At 40.4% G+C, this 26,676-nt stretch overlaps 1 protein-coding gene across 4 annotated transcripts in view; it reads right to left on the bottom strand.

Annotated features, from left to right (window-relative positions):
• Positions 1-2,336: 2,336 nt before the first annotated feature.
• Positions 2,337-26,676, bottom strand: part of ankhd1 (ankyrin repeat and KH domain containing 1) — a 64,079-nt gene continuing 39,739 nt past the window's right edge. For all 4 annotated transcript variants that reach the window (XM_073825221.1, XM_073825222.1, XM_073825223.1 and 1 more), the window contains exons 5-34: positions 25,289-25,436; positions 24,906-25,139; positions 22,881-22,975; positions 22,556-22,793; positions 19,064-19,255; positions 18,869-18,978; positions 18,691-18,778; positions 18,282-18,409; positions 18,023-18,166; positions 17,772-17,874; positions 16,109-16,966; positions 14,183-14,316; positions 13,952-14,063; positions 13,718-13,863; positions 13,488-13,630; positions 13,177-13,390; positions 12,446-12,621; positions 12,189-12,351; positions 11,968-12,063; positions 10,908-11,024; positions 10,651-10,816; positions 9,076-9,571; positions 8,727-8,882; positions 7,563-7,712; positions 5,811-7,456; positions 3,897-4,061; positions 3,534-3,788; positions 3,255-3,430; positions 3,008-3,172; positions 2,337-2,923 (exon numbers count right to left, since the gene is read on the bottom strand). In XM_073825221.1, the coding sequence (XP_073681322.1) occupies positions 2,864-2,923; positions 3,008-3,172; positions 3,255-3,430; positions 3,534-3,788; positions 3,897-4,061; positions 5,811-7,456; positions 7,563-7,712; positions 8,727-8,882; positions 9,076-9,571; positions 10,651-10,816; positions 10,908-11,024; positions 11,968-12,063; positions 12,189-12,351; positions 12,446-12,621; positions 13,177-13,390; positions 13,488-13,630; positions 13,718-13,863; positions 13,952-14,063; positions 14,183-14,316; positions 16,109-16,966; positions 17,772-17,874; positions 18,023-18,166; positions 18,282-18,409; positions 18,691-18,778; positions 18,869-18,978; positions 19,064-19,255; positions 22,556-22,793; positions 22,881-22,975; positions 24,906-25,139; positions 25,289-25,436 (7,074 nt within the window). In that variant the 3' untranslated portion in view covers positions 2,337-2,863. The remainder of the gene's footprint in view (positions 2,924-3,007; positions 3,173-3,254; positions 3,431-3,533; positions 3,789-3,896; positions 4,062-5,810; positions 7,457-7,562; positions 7,713-8,726; positions 8,883-9,075; positions 9,572-10,650; positions 10,817-10,907; positions 11,025-11,967; positions 12,064-12,188; positions 12,352-12,445; positions 12,622-13,176; positions 13,391-13,487; positions 13,631-13,717; positions 13,864-13,951; positions 14,064-14,182; positions 14,317-16,108; positions 16,967-17,771; positions 17,875-18,022; positions 18,167-18,281; positions 18,410-18,690; positions 18,779-18,868; positions 18,979-19,063; positions 19,256-22,555; positions 22,794-22,880; positions 22,976-24,905; positions 25,140-25,288; positions 25,437-26,676) is intronic.

The raw sequence follows: 26,676 nt of genomic DNA, 5'->3' as shown, positions 1-26,676 counted from the left end.
CTGACGTGATATAGCCCGCGAAACCAATATGTCAGCACCTAAGGGTGTGGTGTTTATGCAAGTGGTACAGTGGAAAAAATAAACTTTAGGACAATATAACATTGCAAACAATGTAATAATAATACATACACTCAGGCGGTTTGGGGTGACTTGCCTGGAACGCTACAAAGTCGTGAGTTGTGATTTAAAGTCGTGATTTACTAGCTCAAAAACCTGCCTGGAATGCAGCGTTATTTTTTAGTTAAGCACTAGTACTTATTCTTTAGCTACTAATGCTTATTCTTTAGGTACTAGTGTCTTATATAAAGCAGTATTTTTTCAAGTAACCTTAACTAGTAAAGTATTACTTTTTCATTTACAAGAAAATATCGGAGATAGTTTTTCAGGTAAGTAATGACAGTTACTTTGTTTTCCCATTTATTAAGTCTCCTCTCCCCATGTTGAGAGAAATCGGAAGTACAGAGGCATTGTGTGCTGTGTAAACATGTTACTGCAGTTCTAGACTAAATGTGAACATGCATTAATTCACCTTGAAAAAAGAGATTCAGTATTCATCAAAATAAATGCAAACTTTGAATGTGATGCGAACCTAAAAATATGATTAAACATGTTAACACTTAACTTTTATGTAATCCCATTTTATTAACCAATGTCTTTGCTGCTGACCTTTGATGATCCAGTTATTCCATACTGATAAGCAAAAATTACTTTAGATAAACTAACATTTGTGCTTCTTTGTTTTGTTTTTTTATTGCTTAAGAATGTTGAAACAACTTCTACATTCTACTATACACATGTGAATTTACATTTCCTTCAGTCTGAGGCCAATTCATTTTACTTTTTGGTGTGAAGGGGCTTTTACATTTGCTAAAAATCGAACTTTATATATTAAAAACAAACAAGCAAGCCCTGCTCTTATCTAAAAATTACAGTAAATGTTAACGTGCATTACTTCCCATAAAAAGTAACCAGGTAACCTAATTAGTTTTTTAGGGAGTAACACAATATAATAATGCATTGTAGTTAGAGTTCAATTAAAAACGTTACTAGTAGAATTAAAATAAAAATGTTTCTAGTAACCCTTTTCTTTGTTTCCAAGTACTAGCATCTAATAAATATGTACTAGTATCTATTGAATAAATACTAGCATGTAATAACTAGTTTATATTAGGTAGGATTATCAAATAAGCATGAGTATCTAATGATTAAGTACTAGTATCTAAAAAATAAGTACTAGTATGTAATGAATAAATGCTAGTATATTACAAAATGTTGTACAAGTCACAATTTAAATATATACTAGTCTAAATATATAGCTGATATCTCAATGACAGATCCCCAAAGAAGTCAATGGCAAAAAAAAAAAAAAATGTAATTTGTTACTAGTACGAATGGAATAAGTACTAGTCACAGTTGAAATAAGTGCTAGTATCTAATGAACAAGTACTGGTATCCATTTAATAGGTACTAGTATTTAACAACGATTATCTAATAAGTACCAGTATTTAATTTAAAATGAATGGTATCTGATAATAATTACTTGTATCTAATGAATAGGAACTGGTATCCATTTAATAGATACTAGTATCTAACAAATAAGTACTAATGTCTAATAGTAAGTACCAGTATCTAATGTAAAAGTATTAGTATCTGAAAATACGTACTAGTACCTAACAAATAAGTACTAGTATCTAATAAGTACCCGTATCTAATGATTAAGCACTTGTTTTTTTAGATACTGCCATCTTTTCCATTTAATTACAAGTACTAATATCATGAAAATCGATACTAGTATGGGTTTACAGATTAAATGTTAAAGCTACTTGCCATAGACACATAGTGCTGAGGCCCTCTATAGGGAGCAAGTGTTTAGAGCCATTTCATGGAATGTAAACTCTTCGAAAAGCACAAGGTTTTCAGAGTGATTCAGTTGGGCACATGATATGAACTCTACGATAAGATATGAAAACACCTCGTGCTGCACAAAAAAAAAAAAAAAAAAAAAATTACCTCTCAGGATGACGTATCCAAATCTACATATGCCTCCTCATATTTGCAGTATATTATGATGATTTCTATACTCCAACAGTTTGTCCTAAGATATCAATTTAAATTCCTGGTAGGTCACCAGATTTTCAGAACACAGGCATTTTAAAAAGTGAAAAGTTACACCCTAGAATATTTGTCTTTCTTTGAAGTTAACATCAAGTACTAGTTTCTTTGCTTTACCTTATATAATTGCAGACAGATTAGTCATACTTCTAACAGAAAACTTGGATTGTGAGTCGTTACCCACTTAAAAAAAATGAACTGATCAAAATAAAACACACACAAGATACATTTCCAACTTTTTATTGAATATTAAGGTAAATATTTCACATTAATACAGGCTACATAAAGTAGAGCCACTATACGACATGAAATTTACTCTCATTTTTAACCCTTTTTCAGTATGTAAACAATTATACAGGTATTTACCACTCTAAAAGGTCTGATTTCATTCTTTACGCAATCATCTAGGTCTTGGCCAAGTATAAATAGCGCACTGTCCTATTGAGCCCTGCCGACCAAGAACACTTTTACGTGGGGCTTAAATGTCAAAATGGCTATACTACTCAGAATGTATCCTGTTGAACAGGCAATCGATTTGTTCATAGACAGTGGTAAACACGTTAAATCCCACACTGGATTCTCTCTTTTTAGTTAGGCACATCAAGGGTGTCCATCTCTCAAATTTCAGAACATGTTTAACATTTTTTGGGGGACACATCTAGGTTAATACCACGTCTCAGTAATTAGGTAATTATCTTGTTCTTTTTAACGTGTTTCTTGTTACTGCTCCTAGGCCTCTCTCGCTCACTGTTTAGTTGACATGATTCAGATGCACGTTTCCCACATGCGGGGCCCAAGTGCCTGGCCACACCTGCAACAACGAATTTAAAGAGTTAAACAGAGTTAGATAGCAAAAGGTGCCAACTTTCAGTTGGCGTCTACTAAGAGCAATTACCTGCTGTGGGTCTGAATTCTCAGCAGTGTTGGGAACAACCTTTAGGATGGGATTCCAGGCAGGGTCAGAAGCGTGAAGACCATTGTATACAGGGCCTCCAGGACCCTCTGCCATCTGTGGGTGAGGAGGGATCATCGCGCCACCGTACATTGACATCGGCAGCCCCTGTACAGTCCACAAAACAAACATTTGTGAGTAGAATTCTTCATTTTGAACCACCAACAAGGTGTCACTGTACAGTACGTACCTTTGGAAAATCCATGAAGTTGGTGGGGAGAGGTTGGTGGAAAGTGTTAGAAGGAGCCACAATCCCAGTATCATCTCGTTCCATAGCCTGGTGCTGAGAGAAGGCCGACTGCTCCTGCATCTGCTGGTGCATCACTGGCCCTCCCATTAGGGGCTGAGACCAGCCTGACATTGTCTCTGTGAAGACCAAAGACCGATATTTAATAACTTCTAAACGCAACCCTTTACATTTAGTGCAATGTGTTACTGGTCACTGCATATGCAAATAACTGGGACTCACCGGAGGCACTGCCCACTCCAAAAGACCAGATGCCACCTTGTCCAACCGGTGGGGTGTAGCTGGTGGGCAGCATGGTGTGGTTGACAGAGCCAGTTTGCCGGATGCGGGCCAGGCGCTCTGTTCCAATTGGAGGGGGCACTTTGCGGTCCTGCTGGTTGGAGCTACTTGGTTTTGCCTGGATCAGAGCGGGAGTCACCGTAGACGTGCAAAGAGGTGAGGATGCCCCGGAAGACACAGAGGGCACTGGAGACTCGCCTGAAATCAAGGAAGAAACCGTCAGAAAGAACACAAGCAATATGGTCTTCGAAAACGTAATGTGTTCCATGGTCCATCTGTCTCACAAAGACTTGTTTATGCACGTACAAGAGGTGGAGGCACTCCAGGGATGGGGAGAGAAGTGCTGGCGGCTGAAGGAGGGTGTGCCCACTGGAGCAGGACCTGGTAGGAACACAGGGCTGGCAGATATGCTTGTGGTAAAGCTGGGGAGCGCAGCGGACGAGGACATAGAGTTGTCCATGGGGTGTATACCTGAGTGAAGATAAAAGGATTAACCCCAATCACAAAACAAAGAAGCAAGGACATCAGCAATAGTGCATGGTATTTAAAGGATTAGTCCACCTACAGAATAAACATTTCCTGAAAACTTCCTCCATGTCGTTCAAAGTTAATGTCTTTCTTTCTTCAGTCGCAAAGAAATGACGTTTTTGAGGAAAACATTCCAGGATTTTTCTCCATATAGACCTTTTTCCTGAGTAAACGATGAGCGCCGCCATTACGAATTCTAATGTCAGATTGAATGCTTTTCTGTTCCGGTTTCCATAGGAACCCATTCAAACAGCGTCCATCTGTTTTTAATGTAGCTAACGTCCGCTGCTTCGTGTCATCTACACACTCATTAAAGTGAGGCACTGACAAATGACGGTCATTGCGACATTAGTTTATTAGCTCGGAATATACCCTAATTTGACTAGAAACAATGCAGACCGGAAATGCAAAGCATTCTTTCAGTTAAGAGTCGGACTTACTTCCGTGTTCAGGAAAACGTCTATAGTGGACTTCAATGGTGCTCAAGACTGAAGGTTAAAAATACAGCTTCAAAGGGCTCTACACAATCCCAGCTGTGGAATAAAGGTCTTATCTAGCATAACGATCAGTTATTGTATAAAAAAATATATACTTTTTAACCTCAAATGCTTGTTTTGTGCTAACTCTGTGATGTGCATGTGTACTCTGGTTCAATTCCTCGGCTGGGATCATGTAGATCCCTTTGAAGCTGTATTGAAACTGCATTTTTAACCTTCAATCCATTAAGCACCATTGAAGTCCACTATATGGAGAAAAATCCTGGAATGTTTTCCTCAATTTTTTTTTTGATTTCTTTGTGACTTAAGACAGAAAGACAAGATCATCTTGAATGAAAATGGGGGTGAGTAAATTATCAGGAAATTTTTATTTGGAAGTGGACTAATCCTAAACCTGCTCCTGAAGTGCCAGGTTTGTTCATATGTCTTCGGCATGAGAAATTTCAAGACAAGTGTGTTAAAGGAGTAGTTCATTTCCAGAGCTAAAATTTACAGATGATGTACCCACCCCATTGTCATCCAAGATGTTAATGTATTTCTTTCTTCAGTCATAAAGACATTTCTTCAGTCATGTTTTTGGAGGAAAACACTTTAGGATTTATCCCCATATAGTCGACTTCTATGGTGCCCGCGAGTTTGAACTTCCAAAATGCCGTTTCAATGCAGCTTCAAAGGGCTCTACATGACCCCAATCAAGGAATAAGGGTCTCACCTAGTGAAACGATCTGTCAATTTCTTAAAAAAAGAAATAAATAAAAAATGTATATACTTTTAAACCTCAAATGCTCGTCTTGTCTAGCTTTGCCATGCACAAGCAGAGTGCACGCACAGCTAGAAAAGACCAGCTTTTGAGGTTTTTTTTAGAAAATGACAGATCATTTCGCTAGATAAGACTCTTATTCCTCGGCTGGGGTTGTTTAGAGCCCTTTGAAGCTGCAATGAAACTGCATTTTGTAAGTTCAAACCTGCTGACACCATAGAAGTCCACTATATGGAGAGTATTCATGAAATGTTTTCCTCAAAAAACGATTTCTTTATGACTGAAAAAAGAAAAACATGAACATCTTGGATGACATCTGTAAATTTTTGTTCTGGAAGTAAACTACTCCTTTAAAGCAGGATGATGCAAAACTCTAAAGGAAGATGGCCCTTCAGGAGCAAGAATGGAGGCCCTTGATGGAAAAACAGCACTTACCAATAGGACTGGAGACAATTCGCTGTGAGGAACAGCGATATCCAGGAGCTTTTGAGCCGTCGGGAGGAGGTATGACACTATCGATCTGCCCCATTCCACTTATGTAGGCGTTAGGCGGAGCGCTGTAGGTCTGCTCCGGAGGGGTACGTGCAGGTAGATGGCAGGCACCCCAAACCTGGTTGTTCCCCACCTGGTTGCTGTCGAAGATGCTGCTAAAGTGATTAAAGATAGCCGCAGGGCCAAAGTTGGGGGGCAGTTGCGCCTTTCCACTGTGCAGGTGCATTTGAGAGCCGTTTATCATGCCCATGGTGGAGGACATTGGATGAGAGGGTGGGGGCATGCCTGCCGGAGCCAGATTGGGCTGAGGTGGAGGCTGTTGCTGTTGTTTGAGGCTTTCCTGTGAGGCTCCCGGAGGTACAAACACAGACTGCTGCTCCGGAAGAGCCCCTGGAGCCATGGGGTAGTAGGGTGTCGGTGGCTGCATGCGTGGGGACACACCGGGGGCGTTGGGGGCGGCGTAATGAGGTAAGGCGCTGCTGGTATTAGTGACTGTGCTGCTGGAGGTCGGAGGGGGCAGGCGTGTGATGGGGTGAGATGAGCCTGGCTGTGATGAGGGTTCTGTGCTGGAGGGAAAGTGTGACGGAAGTGGTTGCCGGCTCTCGGGCTGTACAGGCAGCATCGAGGGGGCAGAGGGAGACGAGGGGAAGTGCAAGGGGGCAGAGGGGCTGGGCCCATCAGATGGAGCTCCTGCGGGAGTTGCGGCGAGCTCTGCGACGGGCTTCTCTTTAGCAGGGGTGCTAAGACCGGCCGGCTCTGGCTTGGAGGGAGGGGGATGCTGTGGAGGTGGAGCAATGGGCGCGGATGGAGGTGGAGGAGTTGTAGGGGTCGTGGGAGCGCAGCTGATGGGAGACGGTGCGACTTGCGCAGAGGGAGCGCTGTTGCCGGTAGAGGCCACAGTAACTCCTGCCCCAGACTTGGGCTCTGTCGAGAAAAGCTGCTTCCTGACAGAGGAAGGCGTAGGGGTGCTTGCAGGTGCGGTACTGGTGGGAGAAGTGGTGGAGGCAGAAGGAGTCGAGGTGCTGGACATGGGAGCAGCGGGATGCTCAGTGTGGACCAGAGCAGAGCTGGCGGGACGTGGCAGAGAATTACCGCTGTGTTTGGGTGAGCTGTTAGCGCTGCCAGGGCTCACAGGACGAACAGGGAAAGGACCCCAAGTGTTGGGAGAGGATGAGAAAGTGCCACCAAACTGCGCCATGGGTAACCGAGGGTGGCGGATCTGGTTCATAGTCTGGGCTGCGAGAAGGGCCAGCTGAGGATGAGCGTAAGCAAGCGGTGGCAAAGAAACGAAGGGAGGCCTGACGCCCGGTGCCATACTTTTTCCCAACTTGCCAGCCTGCTGAGCTGTGAAGTTAGTGGAGGACTGGAAGGACACAGTGGAGGAGGGCACTACAGATGGCAGGCCTTTTGAACTGGCTGCGGTAGTGCTTGTGGCCCCAGTGGAGGTTGTGTAGGTGGAGCTGATTTTGGTGTTGGCGCCAGGCGGCCGGATGTGGTTACGAGGGATCAGGTCCTCTAGCTCTTTGGCTGGGTCCTGGATCAGCGCGTTGATCAGCTGGACTGCATGCCGTGTCGACTCAGTGCCACCTCTGCAAACAGAGAAAGCAAACATATGCAAGAAATTCCAGCAAGGAAAACTGCTAGCATCCTAAAAAAAAAAAAAAAAAAAAAAAAAGGTTCTGCCTAATTTTTTACCTGATTGTAATCATTCTCTCTCCATTCTTGTCCTTTTGTTTGTCCACGTCGATGTGTGCACCTGTAACGTCTTGGATGGCCGTAATGTTGCAGCCACCTCTACCCATAATCCGAGATACCACAGAGGCAGGGACAGAGAGCTTCTTGGATCTAAGGGAGAAATGACAAAGCGAAACTCATGTGACACAATACTCCAGTGTTTAACAGGATCTTTCAATTCTGTTACTGAGGTTTTAAGCACGTTGCTAAGTCTAAAGAGCTTATCCATAAATTTCTAAGATGTTCAGATCCCTAGTTATGGTTTACATCCTTGCTTCACTGTACAGTGCTGGCCAAATATATTAGGAAACTAGTATTTTCAACAGCTAAAAATGTTTTTAAGTCATTTCTCTCTCATTTCTAAGATATTGCTTTTATCTTTACTGATATCTTTTACTGTAGTGTGTCAGTTGGAAATATCAACAAACATTAATTTAGCCAATATTTACTGTCTGACAACAGCCAGTGCTCCATACAGAGATCTGATCTCATAATCATCCAGTTTTTCTGGAATGACAAGAATAAATAGAACAAACTGAGACAGACTACATCCAGAAGAACTGTGGCAATGTCTCCAAGATGCTTCAAGAGACCTGAAAAACCATGCGCAAGTGCACCTAGTGCAAAAGCTGCTTTAAACAAAGGATGGTCACACCAAATGTTGATTCAATTTAGTTAATAGAAGTTAATTCATAAAGAAAATCTATTTATGACCGTATTTTGACTGCATCCTCATTTTACAGCATCTTTACACAAGTGCCTAAAACGTTTAACAGTATTGTAGCTTTGCAAGTAGGTTTCTTGAAGCATCTTGGAGACGTTGCCACAGTTCTTCTGGATTTAGTCTGTTTTAGAAACAGTTCTGTTTCTTCATGTCATTCTAGACAGACTGGATGTTGTCAGACTCCTTGTGCAAACAAAAATCTCACTGGATTATTACAATTAATGGCAAAATGAATGTTTGGAAATGTAAACTGATACTTTCTACTGAAACACTACAGCAAGAGATAGAAATGACTGACTTAAAACTATTTTTAGCTGGTGAAAATACTAGTGTTTTAATAATTTAGTTTTTTTTTTTATCCTGTTATTTTTAGATTTTAACATTAAAAAAGTGCCCCTCACCTCCGAACCACCTCTTTCCACCCCTCTTCTCTCTTCTGGCCTCTCTTTGGGCTAGTGAGATTCATCTTACTGTTGGGCGAGGTGACTGGCAGTGAAATGGTCTTGAACGAGGGGGGCAGGGAACAGGGGGTCAAGTCACTGTTGATCTCATGAGATCTGTTAACAACGTAAATAGAAAAGGTTTAATCATCTTCCTACAAACAATTTTTGCAGTATCTTGTCAAATCACAAGGAAAACTACTAAGGTTCAAGAAAATAAACTAGTGGGTAAGATCTGTCAAATGCTCAGGTAACTTCCATCTTGAATTAACAATGCAGTAGCAGCAAGCAGGAGTACATTAACTCTTACTTCTGCTGTGGTTTGGAGATGGACACCGTGACCTTATCCTCACGAGAGCCCGGCAGCGATAGCCCCTGTCTCTTCTCACTTGCGACATGTGGCTGGTTAGTGCCTGCAAGGATCGAAGGGGCAGAAGAGGACGACGATGAAGGCAGGTCGGGGAGCTCCTGACTCTTACTGCCGTTGCTGCTCTCACTGTTGCAGTCGGTGCTGTCTAGATTCGAGTCGCTGGTGCCACCCGGTGCCCCACCCCCTCGAGGTTCTCCATGGATCTTATTTTTGTCAGCTTTCTGCTGTGCCAGCGCCACCTGTGGGTCCTGAAGGATTATCGGCTCGCTAGGTGAATCCTTGGTCTTGTTCTTTTTGTTTTTGCGATTGGTGCTTGGTGTGGTGGCCACATTGGCGCGCTTTTTGCCGAACGTGTTAGTGAAGGTCGTGGAGGTGGCGGAGATACCGATGGTTGTGGTGGTGGTAGCACTTGGGGGCTCAATGGGAACCTCCACTTCTGCAAGAAAAAAAGACAAAAGGTTAATGATGCATCAGGCACCAGAACAGAGATCATTTACAGAAAGAGATTAAAAAAAAAAAAAAAAAGTTCATTTGTGACCCTGGACCACAAAACCAGTCATAAGGGTCAGTTTTTTGAAATTTGAAATTTATACATAATCTGAAAGCTGAATAAAAAGCTTTCCATTGATGTATAATTTGTTAGGATAGGACAATATTTGGCTGAGATGCAACTGTTCTGGAATGTCACATTTAGCCAAAAATAAAAAAATAAATAAACCAAAATACTCAATTAAATAACTGTTTATAAATATTAAAACTGAACATAAGGCAGTTTTTCCATCAACTTATTAATGATATAATTGTTTCTACTCCAATTTGTCTGTAATTTAAACTTTTTCATTAAAAAAATATAATGATAAATGTAATATAGCAGATATATTTAGCAAAATGTTCCTCTCTAGAATTTTTTTTTCTAGCGAACTAACAAGCTATGGACATTTAATGTATGAAGGATTTCTGAGGTAAATGTAACGTTGCGCATTCACAAGCTGTTTCATAGGCCTTTTTCTGTGGTACGCTTGAACTGAGGTTGCTAAAGCGATCCGTCATGCCATATTAAAGAGTGCCAGAATGACATTTGTTTGAATTTTCAAGAGAGTCTGACTTTTAATATTTTGTCAATTGTGTTCCATATCAAAAGTAACAAATCAGTTAAAAGAAAATAGCATTCAGATAAAAAATAATGAATCTCATCAAAATGAAGATTGATTAAAATCGAGAAATCAATATTGTCGAGTCAGTCCTAGTATTCATGCAGTTGACATGTTAACACCACGTTGTAGACATGAAATAGATGCTGTCACAGTCCAAATGTATCATTGGAGAAGTGCTAATTAACCCTCACCAATTTGGTCAATGATTTCAGTTCCTAAACACATTTTGGCTGAATATTTTATTGTTGAGATTTCAGTGCATCACTACAAAAAGCAATTTCTTTCATTAAAAAAAGAAAAATAACTGCAGCTGAAGCTGCATTTTCTATAACTGGGTATAAACAGACAAGGTGCTTCTCACCTTCGGTAGAGTCCTCCTTCTGATCCTGCATCTCACAGAACACCTCTTTGACTTTAGCCTCTTCTTCCTCCAGCTTCCTCTTCTGCTCTTCCTTCTTTTTCTTGCGCTTCTCCTTTCTCTTCTCTCGCTTCGCAGCCAGAGCCTGCTTCTTGCTTTCTTCACGAGACTATATGATAGAATTTGAGAAGAACTTATATAAAAATCCTTTAGATAGCTCAATAGTTAGGCTAACTGGTCAAAGATCACAAGATACAAACCTTCTCCAGATCAAGTTCCTTAAGTAGAATGCTGGCGTTCTTGTTTGCCTCAGCCGCCTGCTGATCTTTGGCTTTGACAATGGTCTCCATGCACTGATGACACTTTTTCAGCAGCTCCTACAGAGTGACAATGTGAACATTTAAGAATTAAAGACTTATCAAATCATGTAAATAGTCCTCTACAGATACAGTTGAAGTCAAACGTTAACATTCACCTTGCAAAACCTGCAAAATGTTAATTATTTTACCAAAAATAATAGAGATCATACAAAATGCATGGTATTTTTTTTATTTAGTACTGACCTAAATAAGATATTTCACATAAGAGATGTTTACATATAGTCCACAAGAGAAAATAATAGTTGGCTTCTTGAATTCGAAAATCAGGGTAAATTTAACTTGTTTTGTCTTTTGGGGAAACTCAAGTATGTATTTTCTGTTGCTTCTGAAGGGCAGTACTAAATGAAAAAATTTGATGATATTTAGGCTAAATTTTTTTTTTTTTTTTACACATCCTTATTCCATTCAAAAGTTTACAGAGCCCCCGGCTCTTAATGCAATCATTTTTCCTTCAGAAGCATCAGTGAGTCCCTCAGTTGTTCTCAGTGTAAAAAGATGGATCTCAAAATCATAATGTCATGTTGGAAAGGGTTCAAATACACAAAAATGCTGAAAAACCAAAAGAATGTGTGGGACCTGATAGATTTTTTTGAAGAACAGCAGGCAAAGTTCAACTTTTCAGGACAAACAAGGGACTGATGATAAACTATCACTAAAATAAAAACAGCTGTGGATCATTCAGGTAACACAGTGTTACGAATCAAGTGTATGTTAACTTTTGAACATGGTAATTTTTTATTAATTCAACTATTACTTTCTCTTGTGGACTTGTAAACATATTTTATGTGAAATATCTTATTCAGGTCAGTACTAAATAAAAAAAACAACATGCATTTTGTATGATCCCTCTTATTTTGGCAAAATAATTACATTATGCAAAATCTGCAAGATGTGTGTAAACTTTTAACTTCAACTAAGACTGTGTTTTGGCCTTTTATACCTTATCTGCAATAGTTGCGATATATCTCATGCACTCGATGTCAGATGGGAACTGGTTGACTTCCTTCACCAGGTACTGCACCACTTTTACATGGCCCTGAAAAAGAATATATATCAGATTATCGTCATCCATTATTTTTCTACAAAAGGGCAGCACCAGTGACATTTAATCTTAAACCAAGATGCTCATCAATCCTATGGACAGCATGACAAATCGCTCACCTTGCGGAACGCTGCCATGAGGGGGGTTATTTTGCGGTTGTCTGCTGCGTCCACATCGGCTCCAGCCTGCACCAACAGCTGCACCACATCAAAGTGGCCACCGTTAGCAGCAAGCCACAAAGGGGTGTTCCCCTTCTTATTTCGCACGTCAATGTGAGCCCCTCTACATCAACAGAGCAGAAACAACAGCATGAGATGCTACATTCTGGAAAGAAGACCAACTAGTACTATAGACTACCAGTGTAACAAAGATGCACCTGCTGATGAGAAGCTCGCAGAATTTGTAGTGACCCTTGTCTGCAGCAATGGTGAGGGCAGTGTCACGAGAAGAGGGAACTGGAGGGGCATTGACATCTGCCCCTTTATCCAACAGCACACGACCCACTTCAGCATAACCACCAGACGCAGCCTCCATGAGAGGGGTAAGGCCAGTCTAGTGGAAAGAAAGGTCCCATTAACATATAGTTTCATATTAAGGTAATGAACATATGGATGACATGGAGGTTCATGTCTTTCTTTCTTCAGTTGAAAAGAAATCAAGGTTTCAGAGGAAAACATTCCAGGTTTTTGCTCCATATAGTGGACTTCAATGGGGATCAATGGTTTGAAGGTCCAAATTGCAGGTTCAATGGAGCTTCATAGGGCTCTACACGATTTTTTATTTTCTTGCAGCACAGAATTATGACAGATTGTTTCACTAGATAAGACCCTTATTCCACGGCTGGGATCGTGTAGAGCCCTTCTTACCTGCATTAAAACTGCAATTTGGACCTTCAAACCATTGGTTCCCATTGAATTCCACTATATGGAGAAAAATCCAAAAATGTTTTCCTCAAAAACCTTGATTTCTTTTTTAAGTGAAAACAGAAAGACATGCACATCTTGGATGGCACGGGGGTGAGTAAATAAGGACATTTTAATTCTAGAGTGAACTATACACAAGGACCACACTGCCCAAGTAACACCACATGGAAAGGTGATCACAGACCTTGGCGCGGTGTTCCACGTTGGCCTTCCGGTCCAGAAGCAAGCTGACAACCTCTGCTCGCCCTTGGAAGCAGGCCAAGGTCAGTGCTGTGTTACGATTGGTCTCGATCTGTGCATTGATGTCTGAGCCCATGTCTAACAGCAGCTTCACCGCAGGCACGTGGCCATTCATGGCTGCCAACATGAGTGGAGAAATGCCCAGCTTACTGCCAGTTCTGAAAGAAAAATAAAAGTTTAGAGTGTTAAAATGAATAGCGTGTTAATATGGGTCTTAAGACATTTGATCAAATCAATGGGAGCAGATGTTCTGACCTAGAGTTGATTTCAGCACCAGCATTCAGAAGGATCTTGATGATGTTGACGTAGCCCCCTGAGGCCGCTAGGCTGAGTGGGGTGTAGTCAGAAACGTTACGGTGCTCCTTATTAGCCCCACGGAGCAACAACAGCTCCACCACCTGTAAAGATACAGATAAAGTCATGTACTACCAAGTCTTTGGGGCATTTTGGAGAGTTCTGCTGAAGATTTAAAACTGTTACGGTACCTCTTGTCTGCCACCTGAGCAGGCGAGGGACAGAGGGGTGTCTTTGGTCCTCTCAGACTGAGCTTCAATGTCCCCTCCCTTGTCCAGTAGGATCTCCACCACACCCACATGGCCCGCAGTGGCAGCTAGGATTAGGGGAGTGAACCCTGTGCGCAGACACAGAACAACAGTTAACATCTCTGTAAATTTACTATATAGATACGAGTTCAAGGGACAAATGAAGGAGCCTCTTACCCTTCTTGTCCCGGTGCTCGATGTTGGCCCCACGTGCAATGAGCACTGAGACAAGCTCTTCATGGCCACCTGCGCAGGCCAGAGTCAGCGCCGTATCATGATTGCTCTCAGTCTGTGGGGAAGATAGTTGAAGATAGTTAAATAATTTGCTTAAAAACAAATATGGTAAATCTTATGCATACATTTATTCTACAGCAGTCGTTTTGCTGCATGCTGAGAAGATGGCCTTACATGTGCGTCAATGTCCACTGAGGGGTACAGAGGGAGCATGGAGGGTGGGGAGACTGTGTTGATGGGCGTCTGTGCGGAGGGCTGAGGGGAGGGCGAAGTTGTAGTGTTTACCCCAGGCACTCTGCTGTTCACAGCTGTGAAGAAAGAGTCAGACCAGAGTTATTTTAATATTACTTACTGTAATAGTATTTATTCATATTTTGAATTAGCTTTTATTTTTTTATTTTTAGTTTTTTTATTTTAAATTTAGCAATTTTGTATGTTGGTCTTTTTTATTCGTTTTTAAAATATTTTATTTCGCTTTATTTTAGTGCTGTCAAATCGATTAAATGTTATTAATCGTGCTTAATCGCATCCAAAATAAAGGTTTGTTTTTACACAATATATATATATGTGGGTGTACTGTGTATATTAAAATGTATGCACGCATTATGTAAACAAACTTTTATTCTAGATGCGATTAATTTATTTGACAGCAATACTCTACAACTAAGTACTAAAATTACTAAAACTAAAATTTAAGAATAGTGCTGTCAAATTGATTAATCGCGACTAATTGCATCATGAATACAAATTTGTGTTTACATAATATATGTGTGTGCTGTGTATATTTATATGTATGCACACATTACGTGTAAACAAACTTTTATTTTGGATGTGATTTATCGCAATTATTCGGTTTGGCAGCAATACTCTATATCGAAGTACTAAAATGACTAAAACAAATAAAAATAAAAATAGAGTGGTGCTGTCAAATCGATTAATCTCATTCAAAATAAAAGTCTGTGGTCACATAACATGTACTGTGCATAACACAAACTTTTATTTTGGATGCGATTAATTGATTTGACAGCACTACTCTACATCTAAGTACTAAAATTACTAAAAATAAGTATAGAAATAAGAATAGAGTAGTGCTGTCAAATTGATTAATCATGATTAAACGCCTCTGAAATAAAGGTTTGCATTTATATAATATACATGTGTACTGTGTATATTTATATGTATACACACTTGTAAAAAACCTTTATTTTGGATGTGATTAATCGATTTGACAGCATTACTCTACATCCAAGTACTAAAATTACTATAACTAAAATTGAAATAAGAAAAAAGTAATGCTGTCAAATCTATTAATTGCAATTAAATCACATACAAAATAAACGTTTTATTAACATTATGTGTGCATGTAATAGTATATTTATATGTATACACACATTACGTAAACAAACTCCTTATTTTGGATGTGATTAATCGATTTGACAGCAATACTTTACCTCCAAGTACTAAAATTACTAACTAAAATTTGAAATAAAAATATAGTACTGTCCAAATCAATTAATCGTAAATACTAACTTTTATTTTGGATGCAAATAATCCTGATTAATCGATTTGACAGCACTTTTCTACATCTAAGTACTAAAATTACTAAAACTAAAATTGAGTGCTGTCAAATAGAGTAATCCCATCCAAAATAAAAGCATATTATGCAAACACAAACTTTTATTTGGGATGCAGTTAACCACGATTAATCGATTTAACAGCACTACTCTATTCTTATTTTTTTGTAATTTTAGTACTTATTTCTGCTTAAGCAAATGATAAAAAGGGGAGGATATTCCTATTCTAGAAAGCGTTTGATTGGCTGTGTATTTATACACATGGGTATACACACCCATTTGTGCAAGATCAAGTCATCACTATTTTTCATCAGAAGAGAAAGACTGTATATTTGTTTAAATGTGCAGGTATATACAAATTCTGAGAGCAGGCTAGCATTGTTAATCAGACATACATATTAGTATATTGTGTGCTAAAAGCCAAAAGAATGATCTAATTGCTAATGGTAATGCAGCTATTCCATTTCTTATCATTGGTTGACATCCTGAATGGAAACAATGATGACCGCAGTTGCAGTGAGCTCACCCGCCATGATGTCATCAAGCGTATCAGTGAGCGTCTGTGCAGGCGTGGCGACCATGAGTCCGTCGGGTGCCTGTGCGAGAAGCCCTGGCCCCAACCCCGTCAGCTGCTGGCCCAGCAAAACTCTCTGCAGGTCTGGGCTGCTGCTACCCGGGTACTCTGCGTTACTGAAGTCCGTGGACTGCTGCGGGGCGAGAGGCTGGATGGGAACGAAGCTGGTCTGCAGAGGAGGCGTCTGGAGGACCTGGTTCTGAGGAGGCGGAGGTGGCGGCGGCTGCGTTGCCTCTCTGGACAGAATGGTGTCCACCTGTGGCAGCTTGGCACAGTCGAAGTTGTCTTCATCCTCCTCCTCATCTTCATCCTCCTCATCGGTGGGCCTGTGGTCCTCCTCTTTGCGATTAACCTCGCATTCGTTGTCAGAGCCCAGCTGTGTGGCCTGCAGGGGCAGGGGGGTGCCGGGCGTCTCCACCCCTGCCGCCTGGCCCAGCTCCTCCTTGAGCCCCTTGGTCTCCATGTATTCTTTGGTGAACTGCTGCTGCGTTTTCAGCTGCAACTGCCGCTCCACCTTCTGCAGCTCCTTCAAGATCTTCTTCTTCTTCTGCACCTGCTCCTCGCGACTCTTCTTCAGCTCCTCGATCTTGTCTTTGGTGAGCGGCTCACCCTGGATGAGCTCGAGCGACTGCAGCTGAGCCTTCTCAATGGCACTGATGCGCTGGCCCAGCTCGTTCAGCTTGCCCTCCGTCTCCTCAACGATGCATTCCAGAGGCTGGTACGGGTGGAAGGGCGGCAGCAGGTCGGTGTCTAGGCCACCCGAGGCCACGGAGTTGCTCTGAAGAGAGCTCAGCCTCTGCTTGGACGCACCTAAAAGAAAAACCAAACACATGCTCAAACCCAAGAACCCAACACAACTCATCAACAGTGTCTAGTCATTCACAAACAACTGAATGTTTCTCTGCTGCCCAAGGTATTTTAATTATCAAAGTAGGGCGGATAGAATTTCAGATTTTTTCCTGGATATTTTAGCTAGACTGCAATTACACCTTCGTTCCAATGCGTCTCAAGTGTGAGTGCAGTGTCTGTATTTTTGGGGGACTTTTTTATATTGTAAGAACAGAATAAACAGAAAAAACAGCAACACAATCACTGCAATGACTCAGTGATGCATATGATAATTTGCAGCCTAAATAAGTACGCATATTACTTACCTATATGAATGTAATTTATACCTACATTAAATATTCAAAATCTGTCTATCCATCTTTAAATGCTATTATCCTATCACAATGCATTTAGAATGCATCGAGCAAGTTGGCTTTTAATGTGGCCAAGCATGATTTTATTGTGATACGATCACAGAAATGGTATGTAAATGTCAGGTTGGGAAGCCTAAGTGAACTCTTCATTTGCAAAATTAAAGCAGAGAATTGATGATCCAATATCAATTCATAAATGCTATGTTCACACTGTCAGTCCAAATCTGATTTATGTATCCGATTTGAAACCCAATCAGAGCAGTCAGACTAAAACATATTTTCAGAATTGTGATTTCAGGAATTGCTAAATATAACTGGATTCTCGTAGGATATGTACAAAAATCTTAACAAGGCTATAGTTATCTTAAGAAACACATCTAGCAGATTTGAGTAACTTTACTAGACAAACTAACCTTTGCTTGTAACGGGTGGGGGTGTGGGGATGGTGGAGGGCACTCTGTCTGGCTCCTGGGGGGGCACCACCATAGCCAGGGCTTGGAATGGGACTCGAGGGGCCTGTATGTCAAACAAAATAAACACTGAATTAAATAAAAGCACAAAGAATTATATAAACTATTCATGTTACATACACTTGGTTCTCCAAAAATTGATATTTTCATATTTCAAAGCATTAGGTTGTGAGACTGTGTACGTTTTCGCTCACCTGAGAAGTGTCATGAGAGGGGGGCGTGAGCTGGGACAGGTCTGGGGCAGGGACTGACAGAATGTTGTTTGGGTAGTCTAGCAAGTAGGACACCACATTAGTGTGACCACCTTTAGCAGCTTCAATCAGCATCGTGGAGCCATCCTGTGAGCAGAAGAGAAATTCTAATTAGCACAGAGGACCGACCAGAGTTTGTGTGACCACATAACACCCGCTAGCATCTGGAGAGTGTAATTCTCAGGGAGGCTGAAACCCTCACCTTCAGTCTGTGGGTGGGGTCAGCACCATGGGCCAACAGCAGCTCCACCACAGCCAAGTGGCCCCCCGCACAAGCCAGAGAAACCACTGTGTGATCATTGTTGGCTGTGGCTCTATTCACATTAGCACCTTCAGACATAAATGTAAAAATTAATTTCACATTCAAAACAACAAATAGGGCAGAAACAAACAAAATGTAATTCATAGTTGTTCCTCATCATTTGATGCAAATGTAGAAACAGTAATTAATAGTACTAATTATTCTCTATAGTGCTTCAAATGTTTTTTTTTTTCTACTGCAAAGTGTCGTCGCTGATAAACGTTCACAATGCTGATGGCAAAGACCTAATTAAGTGGTCTTATTAGCATTTATTGTTGATTTCATGTTTTTTTTGGATATAATAACTTGCCTTTGCTGATGAGAAACTGCACAGTACACAGGTGTCCTGCTCTGGCTGCTTTCATCAGTGGAGTCCTGCCCCCTTCTGATTCATGTTCCTGTAAAACAAAGACACCAGTAAGGCCTTAAATGTTTAAAACACAAAGAAATAAAACTACGATAAATCTTAAACAAGGATATCCACAAACCAGGTCAGCCCCTGTTTGCAGCAGCACGTCGGCCACATCTGTGTGTCCGTTCTCACAGGCGTATGTCAGAGCTGTGTCACCCGTGGCTGTTGTGGCGTGAACGTTAGCCCCTGAAAAGATAGAGAGTAGTGTGTGAACATGCTGTAGTTTCAAGAAAGAAAATTTTCAAGGACTACATCCAGCATAAGGCCTCACCAGCAGCCAATAAGTATTTGACCAGCTCCAGATGCCCCTCCTGTGCAGCCTCCATGAGTGGAGTGGAGCAACCCAACTCGATGTCCGCACCAGCTTTGATGAGGAAATCAGCCACCTCTAGGAAGCCTCCGCAACATGCCAGAGTCAACGCCGTCTCCTGCGTCTCCTCTGTCTGAGCGTTAATATTTGCACCTAAAAACAACCAATAAAAACAATCATTCAGTTGAAATGAACTTACATGTTGAAGACAGTTTGAAAGCAGAAATACAAAGCTTGCAGTGATAAAAACATTTAATTCATTCTCTCTCATCTAAATAGATTGTGGTTTTGCATTACTGACTCAGGTCCTGTTTACAACCTGGTATTAAAGAAGTTCTCCCAAAAATTTAAATTCTGCCATTAATAACTCACTCTTATTTTGTTCCAAACCAGTAAGACCTTCATTCATCTTCCTAACACAAATTAAGATATTTGAGGAAATCCGAGAACTTTCTGACCCTGCATAGACAGCAACGCAACTGACACACTGAAGGCCCAAAAGGTAGTAAGGACATTGTTAAAATAGTCCATGTGACATTCAATCGTCATTTTATTAAGCTACAAGAATAGCTTCTGTGTGCAAAGAAAACAAAATAACGACTTTATTTAACCATTTCTAGTGCTGCTGACACAGGTGTCAGCATTCTGACAGGACCCAGATGTGCTGTGCCATGTTTATAAGCACACATGTATATAAGGAAGACACACACTTTATATAAAACAGTCTTTTTAAACATGTCTGAAGATTTAAACAAGAGAGGAAGAATTGCAGTTTTGGGCCCAGCCTTACTTATCTGAACCAGAATATACACTAAGGCTTAGTGCTAAATTCAGATTTTTGCCCATTTCACATATTTATTTAAAAATGTGGGCAATATCAGATTTCCAGTGAACAGATCATGGTTTTGAATTGACCCGCATGTGCAAAAGAACAATACGAACAGGGTTGCCAGGTTTTCACAATAAAGTCTGCCCAATTTCTTCTAAAAACTAGTCTAAAACCAGCCCAATCACATTCCGGGAGCTTAATATCATGTTAGTGAGGTCAACAGTGGAAAAAGCAGCCCAATTCCACGGGAAAACTGTGGACTTGGCAACACTTGCGCAGCACACTGTCATACAAAAGTAAACACAGAGGAAATAAAGTAAGCAATTATGCATTTATTTTTTGTGCGATCCAGTACAGAAGCTAGTTAAATTATGTGCAGGCAACCTGAACCCAACAAAACCTTGTTTCGGTACTTTACTCTCTGTGTAATAAAAACATTTATAAGTTAAGTCCAAAACTTAATTTCAACAATTTGATTCATAAGGCCCTACAATCCTTTTCTTTCTTTTTTTTCCTTCCAGAAATTCTTGTTTTAATTTTTCTGATAATCAAATAAAGGCATTAAACATTTATTTTAAATAAAAAATTTTTTTTTGCAAACAAACATGGGTTAACTGTTAAAATTAATACATGGAAGTAGGGTTGTGCCGATAGACGATAGTATCGTGTATCGACGATAGTCAGAGATATCGCCTGTTGCTGATGCCTTTGACGATAGTTAGACGATTATTATTATTATCCATCAACAAAGAACTTAACTTTAGCAATGCAGCACAGAGAGTCTGTTCTAGGATGCTTCAGAAACTTGCCGCGGTATAAACACACGCATAGAGGCCACAGCGCCTTAACGCACCTCGTGCAGTGAGAATGGGAGATTTTCATCATACAGTACGGTGGTAGATTCACTGATTCTAAAGGGAGTGTTATATTATATTTGCATTGCAGTCATTAGGATAACAGAGGTAGTAAAACCTGGTTCAGGATGAATTAATTACGATGTATCATAATCAGTCTGTATATAGTAAACATAAACATTCATCTCAGTAACGTCTATAGGCGTTAATTAGAATTACGATGCGATCAGATGGCGCTAAACATACGCACGCGAATTACACGCGCATCACTTCTCCGCATTCAATATGAACTGAACTACAACATCACCCTCATGATAACGGTCAGACATACAGCGGTAACATTATAGCAATATGACGGGTAAAGAAAGATTCATTCATTTACATTCTGGCACGCACATTTACAACTCACTCACTGACGATTGCAGAGAATGAAACCGAAAGTAACTTGAACAACTCCGGCAGATCTACAGTGAGAGCTCTGTACACGCACAACTTAATCATATGCCAAAAGAACGTCTACCTTTACAAAACGAATAAGGAATTTAGTCCATAGATAATTAATTAAATTAGCACGATAGTATCGTGTATCGGCGATCTCTCAGGCTGACGATAGGGCGATATGAAAATTGAGCATATCGCCCAACACTACATGGAAGATAAATTGTGTGAATATTCCTTTAAAACGTTTCAATATTAATTGTATTTTGTTTCTACAATTAAGTGGTTAATCTGGTTGTAATATTGATTGTTTTATTTAAATTTGACAGAAAATGGAATAAAGACATTATACTGTACAAAAGCAATACAAGACTAATATATTTCTGTTACATGTTGCTGTAAAGTTTGTCTGTATACAGTATATGATGCTAGTTTTCTCAAATTAAACGATAAAATTCTCATGAAGTGACTCTCACAGCAGCTCGAGAGATTAAGTTTGTGTTCACATCGTCAAATAATGAGAAGCGGAGGCCGAAAAATCACAGCAAGCTCCACGTGCGCTTCAGTATTTGTGTAGAAAACAATTCTTACATACAGAGGCAAGCAGAACACACAGGATACATATTTAACCTGTATTTTTGCGTTTTAATATTCACACTAGTCCATATTGCGATTCGAATTAAGTGACAGACCTACTTTTGATACATCTAAAAATTTACGAATTCCGTCGCTATCCCCGCTAAATTATGTTTTTATGAATGGACTCTGCAATCCAGTCCACGTTTTCGCAGAAACCATATGGCCCTAGAAATGTAACCACACTTCAGAACATTTCAGTTTGCCCTGTGTGTTGTGTTTGTAACGGTCTTGATAACTTTGGGTATGTAAAATCTTTGAAGTGACTCCCACTCCGGTCCCACTTGTGATGAATGTTGATCTAGATTGACGTAAGTGTAGAATAAATTCCGTTATTCCTTTAAGATATTTTAGTTTTCTTTGCGCACAAAAAGTATTCTTGTTGCTTTACATCATTACTGTTGAACCACAGATGCCACATGGACTATTTTAACAAGGTCCTTACTAACCTTCTAGGCCTTGAATGTGTCAGTTGCATTGCTGTCTATGCAGGGTCAGAAAGCTCTCGGATTTCTTCAAAAATATCTTAGTTTGTGTTCCAAAGATGAACAAAGGTCTTACAGGTTTGGAACGACATGAGGGCAAGTAATTAAAGACAGAATTGTCATTTTATGGGCATAGTTGTACTATCCCTTTAAAACCAGGTGTACATGAGTCCTATGGGTGAAGTCTACAAAACTGAGGTGACCCCAGTACCTTGTGCCAGGAGCAGTGCTACCATCTCTTCATGCCCCTCACGAGCTGCCTCCATCAGTGGAGTGTAGCCCTCATCGTTCACCTCCTCCAGGTTGGCCCCCCTCTCGATCAGAAGCGCCGCCAGTTCCACGTGCCCCCCGCAGGCAGCCAGCGTCAGAGGCGACTCAAATGAGTCAGCAGGCATGTTTACCTGCGCCCCGCTATCCAATAGCAGCCGTGCCACCTCCACATGCCCATCCTACACAAAACAACCACAAGATTAATGTCTCAAAAGACTGCCACAAACAGAGGAAGTACCTACTTTGTAGATAAGAGATAGCATTACCATGCAGGCCTCCATGAGTGCAGTGTGCATCTCATCTGTCTTGTGCTCCTGGTCGGCTCCTGCTTCTAAGAGAAACCTGACCATGTCCAAGTGCCCTAAAGAACAGGATATAGTTAATATCATCCTGATTAATTGCAAAAACTGATTTTATAATATACAGCTGAGCATAGAGTTTCAATGACCAAAGTCTATATTTCAGTTAGGTATTTAAATGAGAAGTCCGGTGTGATATTGACCTAAAGTGTGTTGAATCATGATACCGAGTGTGAACTTACCCTTCATATCTCATCTCGGTTTGTGTCCTGCAGTCCGAAATCTGGGGTCAGTTAGCCGACGCTAACAACAGGTTGTCAATGAGAGTGAATAGGGCATCGGAGTAGCCATGTAAATAAATCACTGTTTTATGCCATTTACGAGGCACAAAGCAGCTCCACACTTCATTGGTAGACTTCCAAGGGCCTTGACATTTAAAACGAGACATTGAGAACTCAGAAAAAGCACCGGTAGCTTATTTACAAGAAGATTTATACAGACATTCCCCTTAGTAAAATCACCGGCCGCCGCCATCTTGAATTTAGTCACGATAAGTCGAGTGACTTATCAGGTTGTAGTTTCCTTCCTGCTCGACACTCGACTTATCGTGACTAAATTCAAGATGGCGGCGGCCGGGAAATTTCTTCCAGGTACTGTCTGTATAAATCTTCTTGTAAATAAACTACCGGTGCTTTTTCTGAGTTCTCAATGTCTCGTTTTAAATGTCAGGGCCCTTGGAAGTCTACCAATGAAGTGTGGAGCTACTTTGTACCTCATAAATGGCATAAAACAGTGATTTATTTACATGGCTACTCCGATGCCCTATTCACTCTCATTGACAACCTGTTGTTAGCGTCGGCTAACTGACCCCAGATTTCGGACTGCAGGACACAAACCGAGATGAGATATGAAGGGTAAGTTCACACTCGGTATCATGATTCAATACACTTTAGGTCAATATCACACCGGACTTCTCCTTTAACATGAAAGGACATTAAAGGAACACTGCACTTTTTTGGAAATACGCTAATTCTCCAGCTCCCCCGAGTTAATAAGTTGAATTTTACCGTTCTGTTCTGGCGATATCACTTTTAGCATAGATCATTGAATCCTATTAGACCAATAATATCGAGTTCAAAAATGACCAACGAGTTTCAATATTTGTCCTATTTAAAACTTGACTCTTCTGTAGTTATATTGTGTACTAAGACCGGCGGAAAACGTAAAGATGCGATTTTCTAGGCCGATAAGATTAGGAACTACACTCCCATTCCGGCGTAATAGTCAAGTAAGTTTGCTGCCGTAACATGGCCGAAGTAGGCGCAGTAATATCAGGCAGCACAACGTGACCAACTGCATGCACAGGGAGCGTTCCTCGTTGGAAGTTACCTAGCTGGGAACTAATTTTAGGCGCTGCGTGATATTTCTGCACCTGCTGCGTAGCAAACTTCCTTGACTATTACACCAGAATGGGAGTGTAGTTCCTAATCTTATCGGCCTAGAAAATTGCTTCTTTACATTTTCCGCCGGTCTTAGTACACGATATAACTACAGAAGAGTCAAGTTTTAAATAGGACAAATATCGAAACTCTTTGGTTATTTTTGAACGCGATGCTATTGGTCTAATAGGATTCAATGATCTATGCTAAGCTACGCTAAAAGTGATATCGCCAGAACAGGAGAACGGCTGAATGGATTTCAAAACGGTAAAACTCAACTTATTAACTCGAGTTGGAGAATGAGCCTATTTCCAAAAAAAGTGGAGTGTTCCTTTAATAACATGCTCTAAAGCTATTGGAATATTCATGAATATTCAGTTACAGTGGATATTTCGAAAAAGCTTTTTACAAGACCCAATATTCAAATTAAAACAGCCATATGCCTACCATCTTAATCGATTTCAAGTAATCTGAATTTATCTTAATCTGGTTATAATCAGAATATTCAATTTACGTGATGAACGGAATATGGTACTTTGATAACGGGACACACCTTTATAGCAGGCGAGTGTGAGCGCGCTCTCCTTAAACTCATTGGAGTGTGTGTTGATTCCAGCGCCGTACTCCAGGAGCACACGAGCGACCTCCACGTGGCCTGCACTGGCAGCCTCCATCAGCGGAGTGTGACCGTTCTCGTTGTGATCTTCAATGTTAGCACCCTCTTTTAGCAAGACCTTTACTACATCCAGGAAGCCTCCTGCACACGCATACGTCAAGGCTGTGTTACCTGCAAGAAAGAGAAAGACAATGGATGAGCAAGGTGTGTTTCCAAGCAAAAGAGTGAAAATGTACTTTAGTCTTTTTGGTCCATTTAAGGTCACTTTCATTTCAAGATGTTGTTTTCATTTTATTTATTACAATAAAATGGTGTTGTACCTGTCGAGGACTGTGCGTTAACGTCAGCTCCGTGCACTAGGAGCAGTTTGACGATGTCGACGTAACCACCGCTTGCGGCAGCCATGAGTGGCGTGATGTCTCCTTTGATCCCTCGGTCCTCCACGTTAGCATGCATGGCCAGCAAGACCTACAACCAGTTAAATTATATCAACAGATGTTTTTTTTTCCAAACAACCATGGTGCATGCGTATACTAAAACTGAAAATTAAAGGTAAAGCATGTAATTTCTTCACCACTAGCAGCACCATAAGCAACAGCAATTAAAATGGGAGAATCGGTCTGGAATTAAGTATACTTTAGATACTGATGTTGAATCAAGAAGTTAGATCCTTACACAAATCGACAAACAAGTGTCTTTTCAATCTGTATGACCTTACTTAAAGAGGTAGTTCACCCAAAAATGAGAAATTCTGTCATTAATTATTCACCCTCATGTCGTTCCAAACCTGTAAAACCATTGTTCATCTTCGATTAACAAGTTAAGATATTTTTGATGAAACAAAGCCTTTTTGGGTTACTTTTTGTGTGCAAAGAAAACAAAAATATTAATTTTATCTAACAATTTCTTCACTTCCCTGTGAGTCTTCGACATGTGTTCACTAGAGTACCATGACAAATGCGTAGAAGACGCACAGAAGAGAAGAAATTGTTGAATAAAGTCGTTATTTTTGTTTTCTTGGCCACAAGTATTCTCTTAGCTTCTAAAATTAAGGTTGAACCACTGATGTTATTGAATATACAAGTTGAGTTGCTGCTTACGCAGGGACGGAAAGCTCAGATTTGATCAAAAATAATCTTAATTTGTGTTCCGAAGATAAACAAAGGTCTTACGGGTTTGGAATGACATGAGGGTGAGTAATTAACTATCTCTTTAAACATGAAACTGTACTAGGTGATAATATAGTAGTCACTTGATAACATACTAGTCAAGTCATTTTTGTATAGCACTTTTAACCATATGTGACCCAGGACCACAACCAATCATAATGGCCTTTTTTTTTTTATTAAGATGTATAAATAATCTGAATAAATTAATAAATAAGCTTTCAATTGCTGTATGACTTGTTAAGATAGAACTATATTTGGCTGAGATACAACTATTTGAAAATCTGCAATCTGAGGGTGCAAAAATCCCAAAAAATTTGTCCAAATGGCATTCTCATCAATGCATATTACCAATCAAAAATTACGTTTTGATATATCTGTGGCAGGAAATTGACAAAATATCTCAATGGAACATGATCTTTACTTAATATCCTAATGATTTTTGGCATAAAAGAAAAATAGATCATTTTAAACCAATAAAAAGTATTTTTGGCTACTGCTACAAATATATCAACGCCACTTGACTGATTTTGTGGCCCAGG

Source organism: Garra rufa, chromosome 19, assembly GCF_049309525.1.
Source record: "Garra rufa chromosome 19, GarRuf1.0, whole genome shotgun sequence".
Taxonomy (NCBI): Eukaryota; Metazoa; Chordata; class Actinopteri; order Cypriniformes; family Cyprinidae; genus Garra; species Garra rufa.
Note: the sequence above shows the minus strand (reverse complement) of the source record. Positions and strands in the feature narration are given on the sequence as shown.